The sequence below is a fragment of the Pipistrellus kuhlii genome, unplaced genomic scaffold (assembly GCF_014108245.1).
Source record: "Pipistrellus kuhlii isolate mPipKuh1 unplaced genomic scaffold, mPipKuh1.p scaffold_m20_p_77, whole genome shotgun sequence".
Classification (NCBI taxonomy): domain Eukaryota; kingdom Metazoa; phylum Chordata; class Mammalia; order Chiroptera; family Vespertilionidae; genus Pipistrellus; species Pipistrellus kuhlii.
Window position 1 is genome coordinate 384,684 of NW_023425581.1, and position 22,821 is coordinate 407,504.

Sequence of the window (22,821 nt, forward strand, 5' to 3'; positions counted from 1 at the left end):
AGCTAACATTTCAAATAACTTGTTTTCATCCATGGGGACATTTTTTAAGATACATTTTTATTGATTGGAAAGGAAGAGTGATTAGAGATTGAAGCATCAATGAGAGAAACATGGATCGACTGCCTCCTCCATGCCCCCTACTGGCGATGGAGACCAGACATATTTTCATTAACTAATTCCCATCTTGATTTGGGAGCCAACCGTCCAGCTACTACATTTAAGTGATATACAAACGAGAACAGAAGAGACAGCAAATGTTAAAATGCAGGCAGAGGCATGAAAAATAAAGAAGGAAGTCGGCTAGCGGAGCCAAGTTTATCTGCTACTCCACCCTGAGTGAGGGTGTATACAGGAGGCAACAGTCGCTGTCTCTCACATCGACATTTCTCTCTGTCTCTCCCTCTTCTACTCTAAAAACCAATGGAAAAATATCCTCAGTTGAGTATTAACAAAACATAAAAATTTAATGTCAGTATTTGGGGGGAATCTCATAGACGATGGCTTTCTGTTGGTGCCACATGGTTGTGGGTGGTGCTCATTCCGTGGCTGGTCCGGCCGTGGCTTTGTGTAACTGACAGCTTTTAGCTTTGAACTGGAATACTAGCTGATGCATCTCATGTTTGTGTTTTGGGTGTTGTTGTTTTTTGTGTGTGTGTGTGTTTTTTAGGCAAATGGCTGTTCTTCCTGAGGTTCAGACAACACAAAATCCAGCAAATGAACAAGAAAGTACAGGTATGTGGGTGGGCAACAGGTCTGAATCAGTGTTTCAAAGCCAAACGTGCTGTAAAAATCACCTACATTACCTTCTGGGTTAAGAAAACAATTCCCCCCCAAAAATCGCTCAGAAGTTCAGTGATGGAGCGAAGTATAGCCGGACTCACACCATCTCCTTCAGTGCTGTGCTCCCCACTGCACCTCCTGCGGCTGGCTGCAGGCAAGGACACAGACTGAAACCTCTCACTCTGCTCCTGCTTAGCTTGCTTTAATAGCAGTATGGCCCTGGCCGGTATTGCTAGATGGATAGAGCATCAGCCTGCAGACCAAAGGGTCTCAGGTTTGATCCTGGTTAAGGGCACGTACCTCCGTTGCAGGCTCCTCCCCAGCCCAGGCCTTGGTCGCAGCTCATGCAGGAGGTAGCCAATCAATGTGTTTCTTTCAATATTTCTGTCTTTCCCTCTCTTTGAAATTAATGCAAAAATAACCTTGGGTGAGGATTAAAAAATAATAAAAATAAATAAATAGCTAGTGATAACCAGACTTCATTCACCCCCGGTTGTCCCTGAAGAAAACCCAGAAGCGCTCTTGTTCTGTAAGCTAGCCACATTCGGCTGGGACACAGATCCGCCTCCCGAGGCCCGGTCTCCCGGTGCACGTGGTCAGTAACAGCAGGTCATGTGATTTCGATCGGGGGCTCAGGGTCAGGCTTTGCCCGTTAACATTAACGGCCTGTCTTCCCAGAGGAGAGCCGGGGGGACACTGCTTGGACGCCAGCTTTGGGGCGAGGCCTTCTGGTCCTCGAGAAGGTCTCTGGGAGGGAGGACAGCAGGGCCGGCCAGGCGACTCTGAGCCACAGAAGTTCGAGCCCGGCATGACCACCTATTGGCTGCCTGAACCTGGCCTGCGGGACCACTTCCCTGACCTCTCTACCTCAGTGTCCTCACCTGCTCGTCGGACTGGTGTGAGGTCTGTGTGAGTAACTATCAAGGGAACGTACTGAGAGAGTAGGGGGGTGCCCGGTACATACTGCCTCATGCATTAGCAGTGTTCCATGTTACTTTAACCCTACAGGGGGCAGTCATTGAAAAACTATCAAATTGTCATGCTAGGAACTCTGCCACAAAGACAGCGTGACTTTATGTTAAAAACATCCTGGTTTCACTGGTAGTCGTGTGTAGCGAAGACCTGGGTAGTGAGCTGCCCCATCTCCGTGAGACTCCGTCTCACTGCCTGTCAGTGGAGATAATCCCAGTTCTGGATGCCATTGGCTCCACGGCGGTGTGCGTAGTCCTGCTCCCCGGCCTCCTGCTGCGGCCGCTGACGCTCTGCGCTCTCCCCGGCAGACCTGAAGGCGGCAGAGGAAGAAGATGGAGGCTTCAGCTCGCCGCTCATGCTCTGGCTGCAGCAGGAACAGAAGCGCAAAGAAAGCATCACTGAGAAAAAGCCCAAGAAAGGCCTGGTGTTTGAAATCTCCAGCGACGATGGCTTCCAGATCTGCGCCGAGAGCATTGAAGGCGAGTGGATTGCTCGGGCTGCCCACAGCACAGCCTGGCAGCCAGAGCAGCAGCCCTGTCTGTCCTGCTTGGTGGCAGGCCTGTGCCACTGTGACGGAGGTGTCTGCAGGATTTGCACATTTGATTTGTCCTTAAGAAGTTAGTGTTCTTGAGAAATAGTCCATAGTTTATGGGAGAAGTTAGGGGTACAGATTATGTTTTTAAGGTTATACACACCTTACATAGCACATGAGACCTCTGCTTGTCTCTCTCACTTTTCTCCTACCGCTTCCTGTTTTGTTGTTTCTTTTTTTCTTTTATTTCAGAGAGGAAGGAGAGGGAGAGGGAGAAACATCAGTGATGAGAGAAGAGAACCGTGATTGGCTGCCTCCTGCACGCCCCCTACTGGGGACTGAGCCCACAACCCAGGCATGTGCCCTGACCTCAATCAAACCTGTTACCGTTTAGTTCACAGCCAACGCTCTATCCACTGAGCCAAACGACCAGGGCCTTCCTGTACATCTTGAATGCTGTTCTCCCTCACCTCTGTGCCTCCTGCATGTCTTCCCTCCACCTGGAATGCTTCCCCTCTCCCTCCTCCTCCACCTACCCCATTCACCTGCTGACCTTCAGCTTAGAAAGTCTTCCCTGATCTTCTGAGGCAGGTACACAGTCCTACCCCCTCTTTTCCACGCCTTTCAGATTCTTACACATTTCTCCCACTGTGCTTAAAATTTGTTCTATAAATATTTGTTTACTTTTATGTCTTACTCAACAGGGAACTTCCCATAAGGGCTTGTTCTTATTTAACACTAGAGGCCCAGTGCATGAAATTTGTGAAGGGGAAGGGGTCCCTCAGCCTGGCCTACACCCTCTCAAATCCTGGACCCCTTGGGGGATGTCCGACTGCCAGTTTAGGGATGCCAGGGATCGGGCCTAAACCAGCAGTCAGACATCTCTCTCATAATCTGGGACCGCTGGCTCCTAACTGCTCTCCTGCCTGCCTGCCTGATTGCACCTAACCACTCGCCTGCCTACCTGATCACCCCTAATCGCTCGCTTACCTGCCTGATCTCCCTTAACCTCCCCTGCCTCGGCCACCACTGCTGCAGCTTTGTCCAAAAGGTCATTCGGCTGTCCTGTCTAATTAGCATGTTACACATTTATTATTATAGATTTTTGTGCCCCTAACATGTAGCTGTTCATTAGCTGTTGAAGGACTGGTGAATGTTCTGTAGGCGATAGGTACTAGAGGAGTTTGAAGGAAAGAAAGGTCACTGTGGTTTGGTGAGAGTTATAAAAAAACCATGGAAGCCCTCGCTGCTGGCCTGTGGACCAAGGGGTTTGTTCTGGTTGCAGGCATGTACCTTGGTTGCAGGTTCCTCCTTGGCCCTTGCCCTGTTCATGGCGCTCACAGGAGGCAATCAATCGATAATTGATGTGTTTCTCTGACATCAGTGTTTCTCTCTGTCTTTCCCACTCTCCCTAAAAATCGATGGAAAAATATCCTTGAGTGAGGATTAAAAACAAAGAACTAGATGGAGGATTTCTTCCCACCACTCTACACTTATTCCTGTGACAGTGAGAGCTGGTAGGATCGTAGGGGAGGGCTGGGAGGAGCTGTGCAGGTTTCCAGGTACAACCCGTACTTGTAAGGAACTGAGAAGGCCCGGTGTCCCCACAGCCTTGGTTAGATGTTCATTGTCATTGCCCTGGGTAAGGTGTAGGGAATAGAATTAACACCAAACGCTTATTAAGTTTGGGTCTAGGTGCCATCAAGGGATGGCCGTGCCTGGGGACTCGGGTCACTTTCAGGCGGTCCGGATGCCCTTCCTGCCTCTGTCCTTCTCTAGAAAGACAGTCCCTCTCAGCTTCCCAGGCGCGCACTGACTGAGACTGACGAGACGGCCTGGTGTGGCGGGAGGGCGCTTTCCCACGGGACTCCGAGCAGAGCTCGCTGCACAGGCACGAGCGCTTGTTGGAACGTTTCCTCTCCTCACAGATGCCTGGAAGTCGCTGACGGATAAAGTCCAGGAAGCACGATCCAATGCCCGGCTGAAGCAGCTCTCGTTTGCAGGTAACGGCTTACGTGCTCATTGTGCTCTGGTCTCAGAATGTGCTGGTGGCTTGTTGGTCTGCATTATAGAGTTGATTCTAAAAACAAAAACAAAACACAGCAACATTCTTTTTAAAAAAATAAAATTTCACAACTTTATTGCGATATAATTCTTTGACTATACCATTCACCCCTGTGAAGCATACAATTCAGAGGCTTTCAATATGTTCACAAAGAGCAACCGTTATGTCTGTATCATGCCAGGACACTTTTCGTTATCGCTGAGAGCAACCTCGTGCCCATCAGCAGTCAAGCTCCCGTCCTGGCCACCGTGAGTTTGCTCTCTGTGCCGGTGGTTAGCTGTGTATTTCCTTCGTGGGACCGGGCTCGGCCGTTCAGCTGGAGGGGGATTTTGCACATTACCAGTAACCAGTCCAGAACGACTATGGACAAGTTTAATTGTAGCTCATCCAGTGCAAAAAAAGGAATCGTACAACGTGGTCCTCCGGGGCTGGCTTCTTATTTAATACCATGCTCTGCTATAACGTGGCCTCAGTACTCCCGGCCCCTTTTTTTTTAACAAATGAAGTTTGGCAAAATACACATAAAATTTACCATCTTAACCATTTTGAAGGGTAGAAATTCAGTGGAGTTAAATACATTCACATTGTTGTACAGCTATCACCACCATAACTCTTCATTCTCCTCGCCCTGCCCCTGGCAACCATTATAGTGTTTGTCTTTGTGAGCTGGATTACTTTAAGCTCCTTATACAATCACTAGAGGTGCATGAATTTGTGACTGGGTGGGTCCCTCTGGGTGGCCTGCAGGGATCGGGCCAACCCGCAGTCCAATGCCGCCTACAGCTCCTACCTGCCACTCATCCCAATCCCACTGTGCCAGCCACGGGCTCCGGCCCAGTCAGTCCCAATTGGGAGTCCTGTATCTGGTGCCCTCCCAAGAGGAGTGACCTGTGAGGTCAGGCTGAAACCAGCTCTCCGACATCCCCAAAGGGATCCCAGGTTTGAGAGGGTTCAGCCCAGGCTGAGGGACCCCACCAGTGCCAGATCAGGCAGGGGAGGGACCACGGAAGGGCTCCAGGTTGTGTCCAGCCCGTCTAGCTCAGTCTCATCTGGCCGGACCCCGGCAGCAAGCTAACCTATCGGTTGGAGCACCTGCCCCCTGCACAGTATTCCGTGGTCCCCACTCGTCTACTGATGGGCATTTAGATATCTTGCACGTCATGGCGAGTGGTTGAGCAGCCTTAGCATATCATTAGCATATTACAGTTTGATTGGTTGATCTGCCATTTGGACTATTTGCATATTACCCTTTTATTATAGAGGATACAGTTTGTGACTTGCTTATTTCATTTACCATAATGTCCTCAAAGTTCATCCATGTTGTAGTATATATCAGGATTTACTTTCTTTTTAAGGCTGAATAATATTTTACTGTATCTGTATTTTACATTTTGCTTATCCATTGATCCATTGATTGTCGATGGACACTTCGGTTATTTAAATATTAATTCCTTATTAGATACATGTTTGCAAACAATTGCTCTCATTCTTTGGGCTGACTTTTTACTCTATGGATAGTGTCCTCTCAGTTTCTTGCAAATTGGTGAGGGAGATATTTTGGGGGCAAGAAAACAGGGTTCATGGGTCCGGTCTGACCAACTGGTTGTCACTGGTGTAACTAATTAAATGTGTGCTTAGTTGTTCTGAACTAGTTTCTGGTGACGTGTAAAGTTCTCCTCAGACGGAATGGCCGGCCCTCTCTTTCCCCAGGGACACAGATGTCTGTTTCATCCGTGTCTGTGCTCAGTATGCAGTGCTGAGAACCCTGTGCTCTGGAGGCAGTTAGAACAGAGTTTGACCTCTATTTCTGCCCTGTTGCTATTGATATTCCATTGCTTGCAGTTAACTAACTTCCTTGAGCCTGGATCTCCATATCTATAACGTGATAACATTAATGCAACTTTTGATCTTTGTGAGGATTAATTAAAATAATGAACTTGACATTATTGGCAGCTATTCATTTACATGTAGCTATGGATTTATGTACCCTAATATACCTAATGTGCCCAATTAAGAACATTATCCTGACTGAAGGTATTTAAAACAGAATTTAGGGGAATATTGAATACTGGAACTTTTTATAGCATCTTCTCTTTTTTTAATCTTTATTATTGAAAGTATTACATATGTCTCCCTTTTCCCCATTGAACCCTTCTAGCCCATCTCTGCCCCAGGCCTTCACCACCATATTGTCCGTGTCCATGGGTTATACAGGCATGCACGCAACTTCTATGGTTGATTACCTTCCACCCATCCACTCTTCCCCGCCTTCCCTCCAAGATTCCACATTCTGTTCACTGTCTCTGGATATATTTTGTTCATTAGATTCCACATATGAGTGAGATCAATGATACTTGTCTTTCTCTGACTGACTTATTTCACTTAGCATGATACTCCGCAGGTCCCTCCATGCTGTCTTAAAGGGTAAGAGATTCTTCTTTTTTATAGCTGCACAGTATTCCATGGTGCAAATGTACCACAGCTTTTTACCCACTCATCTACTGATGGGCATTTAGATATCGTAAATTGCACTGCTATACACAATGCATGCATTCTTTCTGATTGGTGTTTCAGGTTTCCAGGATATATTCCTAGAATTGCGATCACTGGGTCACATGGCAGTTCCATATTTAATTTTTGAGGAAATTCCATACTGTTTTCCCACAGTGGCTGCACCAGTTTGCATTCCCATCAGCAGTGCACGAGGGTTCCCTTTTCTCCTCATCCTCATCGGCCCTTGTCATTTGTTGATTTGCTGATGATAGCAATTCTGACAGGTGTGAGGTAATATCTCATTGTTGTTTTAATTTGCATCTTTCTGATGTTCAGTGACTTTGAACATTTTTTCATATGTTTCTTGGCCATCTGTATGTCTACTTTGGAGAAGTATCTGTTTAGGTCCTTTGCCCCATTTTCAAAATTTGACTTTAAGTTTATGAGTTACTTACATATTTTGGGTATTAGCCCTTTATCAGATGTATCATCGCCAAATATGTTCTCCCATACGGCGGGCTCCCTTTTTGTTTTGGCAATTATTCCTTTTGCTGTGCGGATTATTTTTATATAGTCCCATTTGTTTATTTTCTCAATTTCCATTGTCCTAAGAGATGTATCGGTAAATATATTGCTACGAGAGATGTTTGAGATTTTGCTGCCTTTGGTTTTTTCTAGGATATTTCTGGTTTCATGACTTACATTTAAGTCTTTTTTATCTATTTTGAGTTTATTCTTGTGTATTGTGTAAGTTGGTGTCTCTATTTCCAATTTTTTGCATGTCTCTGCCCAATTTTCCCAACACCATTCATTGAAGAAACTCTCTTGACTCCATTGTATATTCTTGCCTCCTTTATCGAATATTAATTGTAGTTTTTAGAGTACAAGTATTTTACTGCCTTGGTTAATTTTATTCTTAAGTATCTTAATTTTTTTTGTTGTTGCAGTGGTAAATGGGATTGTTTATTTAGTTTCTCTTCCTGAAAATTAATATTAATGTACAAAAAAATATATAGATTGCAATCTATAAAAATATATAGATTGATTTTATATCCTCCTACATTGCCAAGCTCACTTATTAAATCTAATAGTTTTTTAGTGGAGTCTTTTCTATGTACAATATCATGTCATATGCAAATAGTGAGAGTTTTACTTTCCCCTTTCCAATTTGGATGCCTTTATTTCTTCTTGTCTGATCGCTGTGGCTAGGACTTCCAGTACTATGTTGAATAAGAGTGGTGAAAGTAGCCGAAACCGGTTTGGCTCAGTGGATAGAGCGTCGGCCTGTGGACTGAAAGGTCCCAGGTTCGATTCCTGTCAAGGGCATGTACCTTGGTTGCATGCACATCCCCAGTAGGGGGCGGTAGCTGATCGATGACTCTCTCATCGATGTTTCTAACTCTCTACTCTGTATCTCTCTCTCCCTTCCTCTCTGTAAAAAATCAATAAAATATATATTTTTTAAAAAAAAAAAAAGAGTGGTGAAAGTGGACATCCCTGACTTGTTCCTAGTTTTAGTGGAAATTGTTTTCATTTTTTCCCATCAAGTATGATGTTGGCTGCATATTTGTCATATATGGCCTTTATTATGTTGAGATATTATCACTATATTCCCACTTTGCTGAGTTTTTTTTTAATAAATCTTTATTCATATTATAAATGTTTCTCATTTTTTCCCCTCCATTGCTCCCCTCCGCCAGATTCCCACCCCACCCTTTGCCCTTTCACCACTCCCCATTGTCCTCATCCATAGGTGCACAGTTTATGTTCAGTCTCTTCCTGCATCCCCCACTCCCCTTTTCAGTCCACTCCCCTTCCATACCTCTGATTCTATTATATTTACCAGTTAATATTGTTCAGATTTTTTAATTCCCTTGGTTTTTAGATTCACTTGTTGATAGTTACGTATTGTTCATAATTTTTATCTATTTTCTGCCTCTTCCTAAAGAACCTCCTTTAAGCAGTTCATATAATTCTGATTTGGCGGTGTTAAACTCTTTTAGCTTTTTTTTATGTGTGAAGCTCTTTAACTGGCCTTCGATTCTGAGTGATAGCTTTGCTGGGTAGAGTATTTTTGGCTGTAGGTTCTTGCTATTCATCACCTTGAATATTTCTTGCCATTCCTGTCTGGCCTGCATGGTTTCTGTTGAGAAATCAGCTGACAATTGTATGGTGCTCCTTTATAGGTAACTACCTGCTTTTCTCTTGCTGCTTTTAATATTCTCTCTTTGTCTTTTGCTCTTGGAATTTTAATTATAATGTGTCTTGGTGTGGTCCTCTTTGGATTCCTCTTGTTTGGGCTTCTGTGCGCTTCCTGGACTTGTAAGTCTATTTCTTTCCCCAGGTGGGGGAAGTTTTCTCTTACTATTTCTTCCAATATGTTTTCGATATCTTGCTCTCTCTCTTCTTCTGGGACCCCCATAATTTTTTTTTAAATATATTTTATTGATTTTTTTACAGAGAGGAAGAGAGAGGGATAGACAGTCAGAAACATTGATGAGAGAGAATCATTGATCTTGCACACCCCCTACTGGGGACGTGCCCGCAACCAAGGTACATGCTCTTGACCGGAATCGAACCCAGGACCTTTCAGTCCACAGGCTGACGCTCTATCCACTGAGCCAAACCGGTTTTGGCCCTGTGGTGTCATTTGTTACTTCTCAGCTTTTGTTTCTGATTTTATTAATTTGGGTCCTCTCTCTTTGTTTTTTGATGAGTCTAGCTAATGGCTCCTCAATCTTGTTTATCCTTTCAAAGAACCAGCTCTTGGTTTTATTGATTTATTTGTATTGTTTTTTTTTAATCTCAGTAAATTTATTTCTGCTCTGATTTTTATTATTTCCTTCCTCCTACTTACGCTAGGATTTTCTTGTTCTCTTTCTAGTTCTTTAAATTGTAGAATTAAATAGCTTGTTATTCATTTTTCTTGTTTTTGGAAGAGGGCCTCTAGTGCTATGAACTTTGCTTTCAGGACTGCTTTTGCTATCTCAGAGATTTTGGGTTGTTGTGTGCTCATTTTCATTTCTTTCAATGAAGTTTTTTTTTTTCCCCTCTTGATCTCATTGGAAACCCATTCATCCTCCTATCTAATAAAGGTAATATGCAAATTGACAGTGCCTCCACTACGCCCACCAGTCAATCAGGAGCAAGTATGCAAATTAACCCAACCAAGATGGCAGCGGCCATGGAGCTGGAGAGAGCAGGAGGCTTGGGTTGCCCCAGTGATGGAGGAAGCCAAGCTTTCTGCCCACCCTGGCCTGCTCTGGCCTCCTCTCAAAGCTACAAAGTTTCAATTATAGAAGATAAATAAATCCCAGATACCTGGGGCCTCAGCCTGGGTTGCCAGGAGGCGTGGCTGGCCTGCAAACCAGCTGACCCCATTCATGCAACAGGCCTCTATCCTATCTAATAGAAGAGTAATATGCAAATTGACCATCACTCCAACACATGATATGGCTATCCCCATGTGGACACAAAATGGCCGCCACAAGTTGGCCATCAGGGGAGAGCAGTTGGGAGGGACCAGGCCTGCAGGGGAGGGTAGTTGGGGCAATCAGGTTGGCAGGGAAGCAGTTAGGCATCAATCAGGCTGGCAGGCAGAAGCCATTCGGGGTAATCAGGAAGGCAGGCAGGCGAGCATTTGGGAGCCAGCAGTCCTGGATTGTGAGAGGGATCCCAGATTGGAGAGAGTGCAGGCTGGGTTGAGGGACACCCCTCTCCATGCATGGATTTCATTCACCGGGCCTCTAGTTGTTTAATAACATGCTATTTAGCCTCCATGTGTTTGAATGTTTTTGGGTGTTTTTACTATAGTTGATTTTTAATTTCATTCCACTGTGATCTGAGAAGATGCTTGATATGATTTCGTTCTTCTTAAACTTGTGGAGACTTGTTTGTGTCCTAACATGTGGTCTGTCTTTGTGAATGACCCCTGTGCACTGCAGCTTTGGGGTGAAATGTTCTATAAAGGTCACTTAAATCCATCTGTATATAATTAGGTGCTCCTACATTGCGTGCATATCTGTTTCCCAGAGTTATAACTTCTTGTTGGATTGATCTCTTTAGTATTATGTAATGACCTTTATTGTCTCTCATGATGGCCTTCATTTTGAAGTCTGTTTCATCAGGTATGAGTATTGGTATCCCAGCTTTTTTTTTTTTTCCCCATTTACATGGAACGTTTTTTCCGTCCTTTCACTCTCATCCTGTGTGAGTCTTTTGTTCTGAGGTGGATCTCTTGTAGACAGCATATAATTGGGTCATGATTTTTTATCCATTCAGCTACCCTAAGTCTTTTTTTTTAATACATATTTTTATTGATTTCAGAGAAGAAGGGAGATAAAATATAAATACCAATGATGAGAGGGAATCATTGATCGCTGTCTCCTGCACACCCCCCACTGGGGATCGAACCCACAACCCAGGCATGTGCTCTTGCCTGGAATTGAACCTGGGACCCTTCAGTCCACAGACTGACACTATTCACTGAGCCAAACTGGCTAGGGCAACCCTATGTCTTTTGATTGCAGCATTTTTTTAACTTAAATTCTTTATTGTTTAAAGTATTACACGAGTCTCCTTTTCCCCTATTCACCTCTCCCCGGCCGCTCCCACCCCCCAGCTCATGAACCACAACCTCTGGGATTAGGGACGCGAAAGCTGAATTGTCAGCATGTACCCACGGCATTCTCGTGGCTTACAGAATCTTCTGCATTAGCGCACCCTCCGCGATGGCCTTCCATCAAGACCCAGCACAGCCCTTCCAGACTTCCGCCTTCTGTGACCGCCCTTCTGTATACCTATGTCATCCGTTATCCCTGAGAATGCTTTTGGCCTCAGGTGACAGAAGCCCCAACTCTTGACTGATTTAAATAGGAAGCTGATTTGCCATTGATGTTTCTCTCTCTCTAACGCTCCCTTCCTCTCTGAGATCAATAAAAACATATTTTAAAAAAGGAAGGAAGGGAGTCAGCGGAGTAACACCATCCGCAGCTCAGATTCTGCCGTGCCAGCTGCGTGGCCTGGGGCGGTGTGGGTGTTCTCTCTCGGGCCTCGGCTTACTTCCCTGGAGCTGAAGCCAGGACGCCGGCCTGTGGCCACTGGGACTAAAAGGGAAGCTGGGCTGTAGATGTCTCGGTGCGCGCAGAGTGGAGGTAATAGACCGTAGTTCTCATTTGCTCTTTTCACTTATGTTGTCCACATTGATAGATCTCTATTCGCATAACTTTATTTAAAAATATGTTTAATTAATTTTAGGGAGGGGGCAGGAGAGGGAGAGAGAGAGAAACCGATCAGCTGCCTCCTGCACACCCCCTACTTGGGATCGAGCCCACAAGCCGGGCAGGCACCCTGACTGGAGATGGAGCCGTGACATCTCGGTGCATGGGACGATCTCAGCCAACTGAGCCCGCTGGCCAGGGCGTGCCCTCGCCCTCCGATGGCCGTCCGATGGGAATTCCTGGCTGGTCTCCAGTTCGCCCGTGAGCAGCCTCAGCTGCTTGCTGGCCGGGCTGTGTCCGCACCTGCTCCGCCCCTCACCCACCTCGCCCGCAGGTGTGAGCGGCTTGCGGATGCTGGGCATCCTCCATGACGCAGTCGTGTTCCTGACCGAGCAGCTGCCGGGCGCCAAGCACTGCAGGAATTACAAGTTCCGCTTCCACAAGCCGGAGGAGGCCAACGAGCCGCCCCTGAACCCGCACGGCTCAGCCCGGGCCGAGGTGCACCTGAGGCAAGTCCCTCCTTTCCGGAAGCAGTTTGGGACTATTTCCACGTAACCAGATGTTCCGTGTTCGCGCTCTGATAACAGAGGCATTGCTTTGATTGATTCGTTTCTCTAAATGTCTCCTCCCTTGGCTCCAGGAAGTCGGCATTTGACATGTTTAACTTCCTGGCTTCCAAGCACCGGCAGCCCCCTGAGTACAACCCCCACGACGAGGAGGAGGAGGAGGTGCAGCTCAAGTCAGCCCGGTGAGTCCGAGGGCGCACTGCTCTCCGCCTCCGCCGCTGGCTCCTCTGCCTCCTCCGCTGGCTCCTCCGCACACCGGCCTCCCGACTCCCCAGCAGCTGAGCCAGCTGAGCGGCCATGCGGGGAGGCGGCGGGCGCCAGCCGCAGAGACGGCGTGTGAGAGGAGAAACCGGGTAACTCTAAGGTGTCCATTCTCTCTTCGGCTGTCGTGCACTCTGGCTGCATCTGGAGTACCTGGTGAGAAGACACTATAGGCTTTAGCCCTGGCCCGTTGGGCTCAGTGGCTGGAGTACCTGCCTGGAGACTAAAGGGTCCCGGGTTCAATTCCAGTCAAGGGCACGTACCTCGGTTGCAGGCTCCTCCCAGCTTGGGCACTGGTTGGAGGGGAGGGGGTGTGCAGGAGGGAACCAACCACGTGTTTCTCACACAATGATATTTCTCTCTTTTTTTTTCTCTGTATTCCACTCTCTAAAATCAACGGGAAAATATCCTCAGGGGAGGATTTAACAAAAGAAAGTATTTAAAAGGGTCCTAATTTTATAAGGTATTTGTTTGCTTGGCACTGAGCGGAGAGAACTCTGAGTCTTCTCCTCCAGGACCTTTGGTCTGAGACTTAGAACTGAGTGGAGTTCACGGCTCCGTCCTTGTCTCACAGGAGGGCGACCAGCATGGACCTGCCCATGCCCATGCGCTTCCGGCACCTGAAGAAGACGTCTAAGGAGGCTGTTGGCGTCTACAGGTATGGCCGCCCTTCTGGAGAGAGTGCCAGGGAGCGGGCAAGGGTCCCAAAGCCGAGTGGACCCGAGCTGGAGTGCGTGCCCCGCAGAAAGCTGGGTTTAGGTGGAATCCACTGAGCCTGGGGCCTGGAGCCTGCGGCTCTCACACTGAACAGCGGTCACCGGCACAGCCTCCTGCGCTGCGTCAGTGGCTGTGTGCGCAGCGGGAGCACTCCGCCCTGGGCGGGTCAGGAGGCCCGTCCTCGGGGGGGGGGGGGGCATGTTCCTTTCCCCCAGTGTGTCCTCCTTGGGGACTACCGGGATTCTGTCATTAGTTCGTGTAGACGTGTTACTCACAGCCAGCCTCATCGCGGGCTGTATGGCGACCGCTTGTCCCTTGTCCTGTCCCAGGTCTCCCATCCACGGCCGGGGTCTCTTTTGTAAGAGAAACATTGACGCGGGTGAGATGGTGATCGAGTACGCTGGCAATGTCATCCGCTCCATCCAGACTGACAAGAGAGAGAAGTACTATGACAGCAAGGTGCGTCTCACACTCCTCTCTCCTCTTCTCTGGTTTTGTTAGAGAAAGTGACCTCCCACTATAAACATCTCTAGACCAAAAAGCAAGCAGCGTTCCCCGGGCCCTGCAGCTCGGTGGGCGGGCGTCATCCCCGCCCGGAAAGATTGCGGGCTGGAGATTACGCCAGGAGAGATGTTGTTCAGCGGCAGCTATGAGTCACATAGGGAAAGGTTGGGCCTTCGGTGTGGCTCAGTGGATAGAGCATCAGCCCCCAGATGGAAGGTCTCAGATCAGGTCCTGTTGGTTGCAGCCAGCTGATGTATTTCTCTCACATCAGTGTTTCTCTCTTTGATCCTCCCTTCCCTCCCATTCTCCCTAAAAAGCAATGGGAAAATATCCTCAGTGAAGGTTAAAAAGTTTTAAACACATATTCCTCAGTTAAAAAAAGAAAGGAAAAGGTGGGGACACGCCGATCCGAGCCGTGCTAACCGCAGGCTCCATCCTCCGCCAGGGCATCGGCTGCTACATGTTCCGCATCGACGACTCGGAGGTGGTGGACGCCACCATGCACGGCAACGCCGCCCGCTTCATCAACCACTCGTGCGAGCCCAACTGCTACTCGCGCGTCATCAACATCGACGGGCAGAAGCACATCGTCATCTTCGCGATGCGCAAGATCTACCGCGGGGAGGAGCTCACCTACGACTACAAGTTCCCCATCGAGGACGCCAGCAACAAGCTGCCCTGCAACTGTGGCGCCAAGAAATGCCGCAAGTTCCTCAACTGAGGCTGCTCCCCACCGCGGGCGGGGCCCGCTCCGGCCCGCATTGTCCCTGTGGCCGCAGCCCCGGGAGCCCCGCGGGCCTGGTTATGGCTGTGGAACGGGCCGGTGGATGTGCTGGAAGGAGCTCCGGGTCGGCGGCATTGGGAGGTCGGGCTGAACCTCTCCTCAGAGGCGGCCGCCCCTCTGCCGTTTCCCACGCTGCGGCCAGGCGGCCAGGCCCAGGGTCGGGGTTTGGTCCCTGGCCGCCCGCCGCCGGCCCACCTGGAGCCGTCGGGAGCGTTTCCTGGTCTTCCCAGAGAGACTCGGTCTGGGCGGGAGGAGGAGGCTCGGCACCTTCGGTATCGAAGGCTGTGTTGGATTGTGCCAATTAATTACTAGGCGCCGAGCCTGCGGCTGTAGGGGGAGTGCGTCCCCGTGAGCCTTATCTCAGCCAGGACCTTCCCTGGCAGTCGGAGCAGCTTCCTCCTCATCCTCTCCACTCACTGCCCGCGTTTCCCCTGCTCGGCCTCCGCTGCTTTCCATTCTCGCTGGGTGAGGAGACTGACTCTGCTCAAGGACACTCCTGTGGGCATACTGTGCACCTCCGGACGTCCCGAGCCCGGAGGCACTCCCGGTGGGAGGTGGGCAGGAGGCTTTGGCTGGACCAGACAGAATGAGGCATTTTCACAAAGCTCCGCTGAGAGTTTGGAGAAATGCCCGGTCTTGAGATGAGGGGGAGGCAGTTCCAATAGTTGAGCCGTGCAGCAACCAGAGCGTCGGGCCGGGGCCTCTGGGCCCATCCCTAGGCCGTGGTGACCGTTTCCCTTTGTGACGACACAGGAAGACGATCTTTAAGGTCCATGTCCAGTGGAAGGCACAACACTAATCAGATTTCCAGGCCCAAGCCCTGGGGGCTGAGCACCTTGCATGGAGGGGATGGCACCTATGCAAACCCCACGGCCAAGTGAGGTCATGACACTACTGCCCCGCGCCCACTGCTCCCTCCCTCCCCGACAGTCCCGACCTATTAAATTAAGTCATCAGATTTTACTCTGTTCTGTTTACAGTTTACTATTTAAGGTTTTATAAATGTAAATATATTTTGTATATTTTTCTATGAGAAGCACTTCATAGGGAGAAGCACTTATGACAAGGCTATTTTTTAAACCGCGGTATTATCCTAATTTAAAAGATCGGTTTTAAATAAGTTTTTATTTTCATAGGATGAAGTTAAAGAACTATTCAGCTGTACATGCAAAGTCTGGCTTTTCCTGCCCCGCTCCCTGGAAGTTCTGTTGTCCGTGTTAGTTTGTTTGTGCCGTTGACATAAATGTTTCCTGGTTTGCTCTTCGACAGTAAAAGGAAAGGAAGGTCACCCGCCCACGGGGCCGCTCCTTCTTCCCCGCTGTCCCTGCCTGGCCCCGGCTCCGAGCCGTGCCCGCTTCGGACTGGCCGAGTGGATGGCACTGCCATCGCCGTCACCGCCTCCTCGTAGGTCACCGTGCTCCTCCGCGCCCGAGCCCTCACTCCTGCAGGGACCCCGCTGGCCGAGGTGGGCCGGCCACTCCCCACGCGCGTCTGCTGCTCTGCCTCCGCCGCGGTCCCTCCCCGGCGCCGGGCCCTGGGCTCCGGGACCTCACGCGCCCCGTGTGGCGGCTCTGCGGGGACATGCCTGTCCCAGCACCGGCCGGGCGCGGAGAAGGCTCCACCCAGACCCCCCGCCTTCCTCTTGCCCGGGAACAAGACATGGTCCAGGGCTCGCTGCTGTCTGGTTTCCTTTGTTGTTGCACTGTGTGAGGTTTTGTAAATCCTTTAATGTTGTTGTTTTTTATTTAGAAGAAAACCTTAAGCTGCATTTGTTACTGGAATGATTAATGCACTGATGGGTCATGACTTCACCAAAGGCCAGTCTGGGGTGGGGTCACTCAGCTGAGCGGACCCAGTCTGGTCTGCGAGGCCGCGTACTGTGAGCCCCTCTTCTCTGTCCCAGACCGACTCCTGTGGCTGCGGGTGGTCTGCCCGGCCTTGCCCTCCCTGGTTATAACCACGGAAACAGGTCCCTCCCACAGCTCAGCCTTGAGTTCATTGCCAAACTTCCGCCACCCTGCCAGGGACGGGGAGGGAGCTGCAGGCAGAGGGGGGACAGCTGCCTCCAAAGCGCCCACATTTGTTTTGAAAGTGAGCGGAGGAGCCTCCTCACAGAAGGGCAGGCAGGGGCCGCCATGGCCACTCCCAAGGGGCACCCCAAGTCCCCGGGGAGTGCAGGCTGCGGCCTGGTTGGTTCTGTGAGCGCTGGCACCGCCCAGCTCTGCTGCTGTGGCCGCCCCTCTGTCACCGGGACAGCTGCTGGCGCTGCCTTTGGCCAGAACCCAGTCCCCCCTTTCCTGTCGCCGCCTTCAGCACAGCCCCCCTGGCCTCCGACCCAGGGCGAGTTCGGGGAAGCCCTGGCCTGTGTGCCCGCCCAGGCCCCACCTGCCGGCCCTGCAGACCTGGCCACGCGGGGAGGCCATGCGGCTCCCTGGGTTTCACACAACACAAGTCTCTCATGAATGTATCTTTCTAAAGGACTGACGTTCAATCAAATATCCGAAACTACTAAAGGTCCAAACCGTGTCAGATAACTTTTACGTTTGATTTGGGATACTTTAAGTTAAAATTTTTCCTTTTTTCTTTTTCTTTTTTTTTTTTTTTTAAGGAAAAGCGGGTCATTGCAAAGGGCTGGGTGTGGTTTTGTTTCGTCTCCTTCATTTAAAGCAATACAAGTGATTGAGCAGATGGTTTTATGCCGAATCACGAACACCAATCAAGACTCACTCTCTGAAAACTTGCAACTTTTGTGTTTTGGTTTTCAAACAAGTATAAATATGATCTATATAGGAACTCACATAGTAACGCACCGCGTAACAGGCCTCTGCAGCCCATGGCTTTCACTAACACTATCGGTAGGGGCGCCGCAGTCCTGGGGCGGGGGAAGGCCGCGGGCCGCTGATGCTCGGGAGTGGGGAGCCGGACGGGCGCACGTCCCAGTGGGCAGAGACGCGGGAGCCTCCCGGCTGCTGTCCCGCCGGGGGGTGCGGGCAGTGTCTGTGCTCCTCGTTGCTCTATCTTCGGTTATGAATGTTGGGGTCACCACCGCATTTAGGGGATATTGTGTTCTGTGCTTTCCTGGTATCTTGCTCCAGGTACTCTCGTTCTGTCTTCAACCAAGAAAATAGACTCGTGGTGTTTCTTTCACTGAACTTTTAACAGTCTCTTTAGTAAATACAGGTAGTTGAATAATTGTTTCAGAAGCTCAACAGATGACAAGCTTCTTTTCTAAAAATGACACTTCTTTATACCTTTATCATGTATAACAGATCTTTCAGTTGGTTGGTTTGTGTTTTTTCTTTCCTTGTGTTCTTCCAAGCTTCTGGTTAGAGAAAAAAGAGAAGAAAAAAAAGGGAAAAAAATGTGTCTAAAGTCCATCAGTGTTAACTCCCTGTGACAGGGACGAAGGAAAATAACTTTAATAGTTCAAAAGATAATAATGCTGAAAGCTCTCTACGAAAGACTGAATGTAAAAGTAAAAAGTGTACATAGTTGTAAAAAAAAAAAAAGGAGTTTTTAAACATGTTTATTTTCTATGCACTTTTTTTTATTTAAGTGATAGTTTAATTAATAAACATGTCAAGTTTATTGCTGCACGTGGTGGAGCTTTCTTTTGGCTTTGGCTGGGCGGAGGGCTGGGGGGGTGGGCACAGGATGCCTTCCGTGGTCCCCTGCCTTACACACGCTCTCTCCACAGTTTCCTTTCTTATCAGTGATGTGTGCTCAGTACCTAATCCTGAATTTAAAAAAAGGTTCAAGAAAGCAAAGAAATAGTTCCTTTACTGCCTGCATACTCCCTCCCTTATCCATGGGTAGGCCAGCCCTGGCTTCTGCTGGTTTCTTCCTGATCTGAATATAATAAAAGCATGCAAAGGAGCACCTGGATGTGAGCACAGCTCTTTGCTCCACTCCACCTTAGCCTGACCTTGTATTTATTTACTGTTCCTCCTGGGACAGGGGTGCCCATGGGAGGTAGTTGAGAAATAGCTGTAAATGTTCTGCCAAGCCAGGGTCACAGCCCAGGGCCAAAGGGCATCCAGTTTACACTGTAACCAAAAGAGTGGGAGACACTCCTCTGCATGGGGTTGGTCCTCAACCTCCCTCAGATCCAATGGCTGCAAAGCTCAGACCCCACCCTCCGCTTCTCCCTCCCTCCGCTCATCCTGAGTCGCCTTTTTGGAGTTTGGAGTTGAGCGCCATGGGGACTCTAAACGATCAGGCGGTTTTGCAGGCCATCTTCAACCCCGACACCCCATTTGGAGATGTTGTTGGGTTGGACCTGGGAGAGGAAGCTGAGGAAGAAGATGAAGGTGAGTATTTGACCTTGGAGGATAGCTCTCTACATTGGCTGGTCTGCAGGCCTTCCTGGGGAGGCACAGTAGGTGGTCTTGTAAAACCTCGTGTTTGTTCCAGACCCTTGGGCAATGACCGAGATTGCCTTAAAGATCTGCGGGTCCCTTGTACACGGATGGGCATTTGACAAGTCACTGCCGAGGGGAAAGGGCTGGGGCCTGTCAGTCCTTCAGCCCTCACACCTCTGAATGGACCTCACCACTCAATCCTCCCCATGACCCAGGCTTCCCTGTGCGGGGGTAGGAGGGTGCTATTAAACTCACATCACCGTCTTAACAATATCACCACAAAGACCGCAGAGGGCAGGGGATGTGCCCGCAACCAAGGTACATGCCCTTGACCGGAATCAAACTTGGGACCCTTGAATCCGCAGGCTGACGCTGTATCCACTGAGCCAAACCATCTATGGCCCATTGAGGTTTTTATGTCCTTGTTTCTAAAGGGGTGACGCCTAAGCCTTACTGAGACTTAAGGCTGAAAAGCTGGGGGTCTGAGGGGAGGGATTTTGTGACCTGGGGGGGTGTCACAGGCCTTGTGTTGGAGGCAGTGTAGTTGAGCAAAGGGGGCAAGCTCAGGAAAGGACCCAGGTTCAAATGCAAGCTGTGCAACTCAGGCCTTTGGGCTCGAGCAAGTCTTTTTAGCTGCGGGCTCAGGAGCATGAGCTTCATTCTCTTCCTTCCCAGGTTCCTCTGGGGCTTAGGCAGTGCCAGCACTCTCTCAGCTTGGGGGACCTCGGCTCCCTCCCACTCCCCATGCCAAATACCGCACCTTCTCCAGCTGTGACCCTCCCCTCAGCCCAGTCAGTTCTGGCTCACGTGTCCAAAGCCAGTCCTTGCTCCCGACTGCACACCTCCCCCTCCCGCTCCCTCTCTGGCACAGGCGGAGTCTTCCCGCAAGCACAGCTGGAGCAGTCCAAGGCCCTGGAGCTGCAGGGGGTGACGGCAGCAGAGGCCGGCGACCTCAGCACAGCGCTGGAGAGGTTTGGCCAAGCCATCAACCTGCTGCCCGAGAGGGCGTCAGCCTACAACAACCGAGCCCAGGCCCGGCGGCTCCAGGGAGATGTGGCAGGTGAGGGGAGGGGTCCTGGGGCACACAGACCTGAGGTGAAGTGGTTGTGGGGGAGGGGAGTCATTCAACTGCCCTGGAACCTGCATTCCTACCTATAAGAGAGGTATGGTCCCTGTTAACCTCTTGGGGCTATTGTGAAAGTCAGACTAGATTGCATTCCATTTGTTTAACATTTCATGAGAATCTACTACTGCAATGGGCCAGGTGCTGAGGACACAAAGATAAAAGACACAGCAACTACGATGTGCCAGCCACTGAGCACTTGCCGTGTAAGCTGCAGCAGCTGCTTCAATCCTCACAGCCTGGAAGTGTGGCCTCATCCTGTCTTACAGATGACCACACAGACGGGAGGTGAGGGGCATGCTGCGCCACACAGCTGAGAATAGCAGCACTGGGATTGGAGCCAGGTGTCAGGGCTCCAGAGTGATACTGCTTCTCAAGAAGCTTCCAGGCTAGGGGCCAGGGCAGACATAATTATGATACCACCATCACAGGCTGAGAAAGATCTGCTCCTGAGTGGGTTTGGAAGGATGAGTAGTTTGCTGGATGGAGGGGAGGAAGCGGAGAAGGCCCAGCCTGTAGAGGTCCAGAAGGCGTAAAGAAAGGTACAGGGAACATCACAAGCCCAGCCAGGGAGTGGGGGGAGGATGGAACAGGGCCTGGAAGTAAGCAGGAATCACTGAAGCGTTTTAACCGGGAGTGGCTGGATCAGACTTGCCGCATTTAGGTCATCCCAGCCGAGTGGGGGCGGTGGGACGGGGCAGGGGTAGGAACCAGAGTGCAGGTGGTCACAGAAGTCTCGCAGATGGTTAAGGCTCCTGGTGGTGGGGGTGCTCCTGCGACCAGCCCTGCCAGGCTGGGGTCTGGACTCCACCATGGGACAGCGGAGAGCCTCCTTCAGGCTGGCTGGCCTGGCTGGTCCCTGCGGCTGGGCACAGCCTGCAGACCAGAACCCGAGAGGGCCAGAGGCCGCGCCCGCAGGCGGCTTTCCGTTCCTCCAGACCGAGAAGTGCTGCCATCACAGAGCTGCTCAAAGGCCCAGGGCCAGAGCCCTCGCTGCGCTCCGGGGACCGAAACAGCCGAGGGCAGCTCAGCCTCCTAGGACGGAGCTCCCAACCGTCGGGCGGGTCTCTCGTCCGGACCCTGGAGGGCAAGAGCAAAGTGAGAGAACGCACAAGAAATGCAGCTCACGGGCCCTGCAGCAGGCTCCCGGGCGAGTTCACGTGCCTCGCCCAGTATTTTGTGAGGACAGACAATGAAAGTAAAATGAGGCCGGCTGGCTCCGGCTCCAAGACCCCCTTCAAAGAAAATTAGACACAAAATAGTGAAGACTATGGAAATAAAGAATGAGGAAAGACAGTCAGTGGAAAAAGTTAAAAAATCACACAATGGAGCCCCGCCCGTAGCTCAGCACGGAAAGACTGCCAGGTTCAATGCCCGGTAGGTGCCGCCCGCAGGTGCCATCCCAGTAGGGGCTGTGAGGAGGCAGCCGACATTTCCCTCTTTCTCTCCCATCCTGTCTCTAAAAACCAATTAAAAAAAAAAAAAAAAGGCACTAAGGAAGGAGAACCCTCATTGTTAAAAAAGTCACACAATGGGAAAAAGGAGAGAAAAGCCCTCAAAAGGAAAAAGTAAGAGACCTGAGCTTGCCTGTATTTGTAAGAAACTGTCATTATCTGGGGCTCTGGGACTCAGTCACCTGGCAAGTGGCAGATGGGGACCAGGTCCATGGGGAATAAGCTGCCTGCTTCAGGCCACCACGGGCCAGACTCCTGAGCACGGTGACTGTTCAGAAAGCTCCCAGCACTTGTGTGTGTGTGTGCGTGCGTGTGTGCGGGGGGGGGGGGGGGGGGGAGAAACGGGCGAGGGCTCTGCCAGCCGCTGGCCGCAGCCAGGAGCCAGGGCGAGCCTCCGGCTCTCGGGCCCATCTGTGTGATGCAACAGCGGCCGCCGCCGCCAGGCCCCGCGCCCAGGCCGGGCCTGAGCCGGGCTGTGCTCGCTGTCCGCAGGGGCCCTGGAGGACCTGGAGCGCGCCGTGAAGCTGAGCGGCGGCCGGGGCCGCGCTGCCCGCCAGAGCTTCGTGCAGCGCGGGCTGCTGGCGCGGCTGCAGGGCCGGGACGACGACGCCCGCCGGGACTTCGAGCGGGCGGCGCGGCTGGGCAGCCCCTTCGCGCGGCGCCAGCTGGTGCTGATGAACCCGTACGCCGCGCTGTGCAACCGCATGCTGGCCGACGTGATGGGGCAGCTGCGCGGGGAGCGCACCACGCGCTGAGCCCGCGGCGGGAGGGGCGCCCCCACCAATAAAGCTGCCGGCCGCAGCCTGCTCTGCTCTGGTTTCTGCGCCGCCGGGAGGCGCCCGCGCCGGAGGGCCGGGGCGGAGCGTGCGTCAGGGACAGGGGCGGGGCTAAGGCGCCCTGGGCGGGAGGCGCCCGCGCCGGAGGGCCGGGGCGGAGCGTGCGGCAGGGACAGGGGCGGGGCTAAGGCGCCCTGGGCGGGAGGCGCCTGCG

General features: G+C 50.9%; 2 protein-coding genes across 13 annotated transcripts in view; both read left to right on the forward strand.

Annotated features, from left to right (window-relative positions):
• The window catches only part of KMT2A (lysine methyltransferase 2A), a 90,911-nt gene that overhangs the window by 63,588 nt on the left and 4,502 nt on the right, over positions 1-22,821 (forward strand). For 10 of the 12 annotated variants that reach the window (XM_045576203.1, XM_045576200.1, XM_045576198.1 and 7 more), the window contains 8 exons: positions 668-732; positions 2,061-2,231; positions 4,213-4,287; positions 12,396-12,570; positions 12,702-12,809; positions 13,463-13,546; positions 13,935-14,064; positions 14,555-18,489. In XM_045576203.1, the coding sequence (XP_045432159.1) occupies positions 668-732; positions 2,061-2,231; positions 4,213-4,287; positions 12,396-12,570; positions 12,702-12,809; positions 13,463-13,546; positions 13,935-14,064; positions 14,555-14,830 (1,084 nt within the window). In that variant the 3' untranslated portion in view covers positions 14,831-18,489. Of the gene's footprint in view, positions 1-667; positions 733-2,060; positions 2,232-4,212; positions 4,288-12,395; positions 12,571-12,701; positions 12,810-13,462; positions 13,547-13,934; positions 14,065-14,554; positions 18,490-22,821 lie in introns of those variants that run through there. The other 2 variants (XM_045576202.1, XR_006740604.1) reach the window with 2 other exon arrangements.
• On the forward strand, positions 19,021-22,631 carry TTC36 (tetratricopeptide repeat domain 36). The gene is made up of 3 exons (XM_036423094.2): positions 19,021-19,203; positions 20,126-20,314; positions 22,324-22,631. Exons 1-3 carry the CDS (start codon positions 19,092-19,094, stop codon positions 22,584-22,586), a joined length of 564 nt encoding a protein of 187 aa, XP_036278987.2. The 5' UTR covers positions 19,021-19,091; the 3' UTR covers positions 22,587-22,631.

What these genes read in the sequence shown, in the direction of transcription:
- TTC36 (XM_036423094.2), top strand. Translation starts at nt 19,092, where the DNA reads ATGGGGACTCTAAACGATCAGGCGGTTTTGCAGGCCATCTTCAACCCC. An exon ending in AGCTGAGGAAGAAGATGAAG is followed by an intron (nt 19,204 to 20,125) that starts GTGAGTATTTGA and finishes TCTCTGGCACAG; the next exon opens with GCGGAGTCTTCCCGCAAGCA. An exon ending in GCTCCAGGGAGATGTGGCAG is followed by an intron (nt 20,315 to 22,323) that starts GTGAGGGGAGGG and finishes CGCTGTCCGCAG; the next exon opens with GGGCCCTGGAGGACCTGGAG.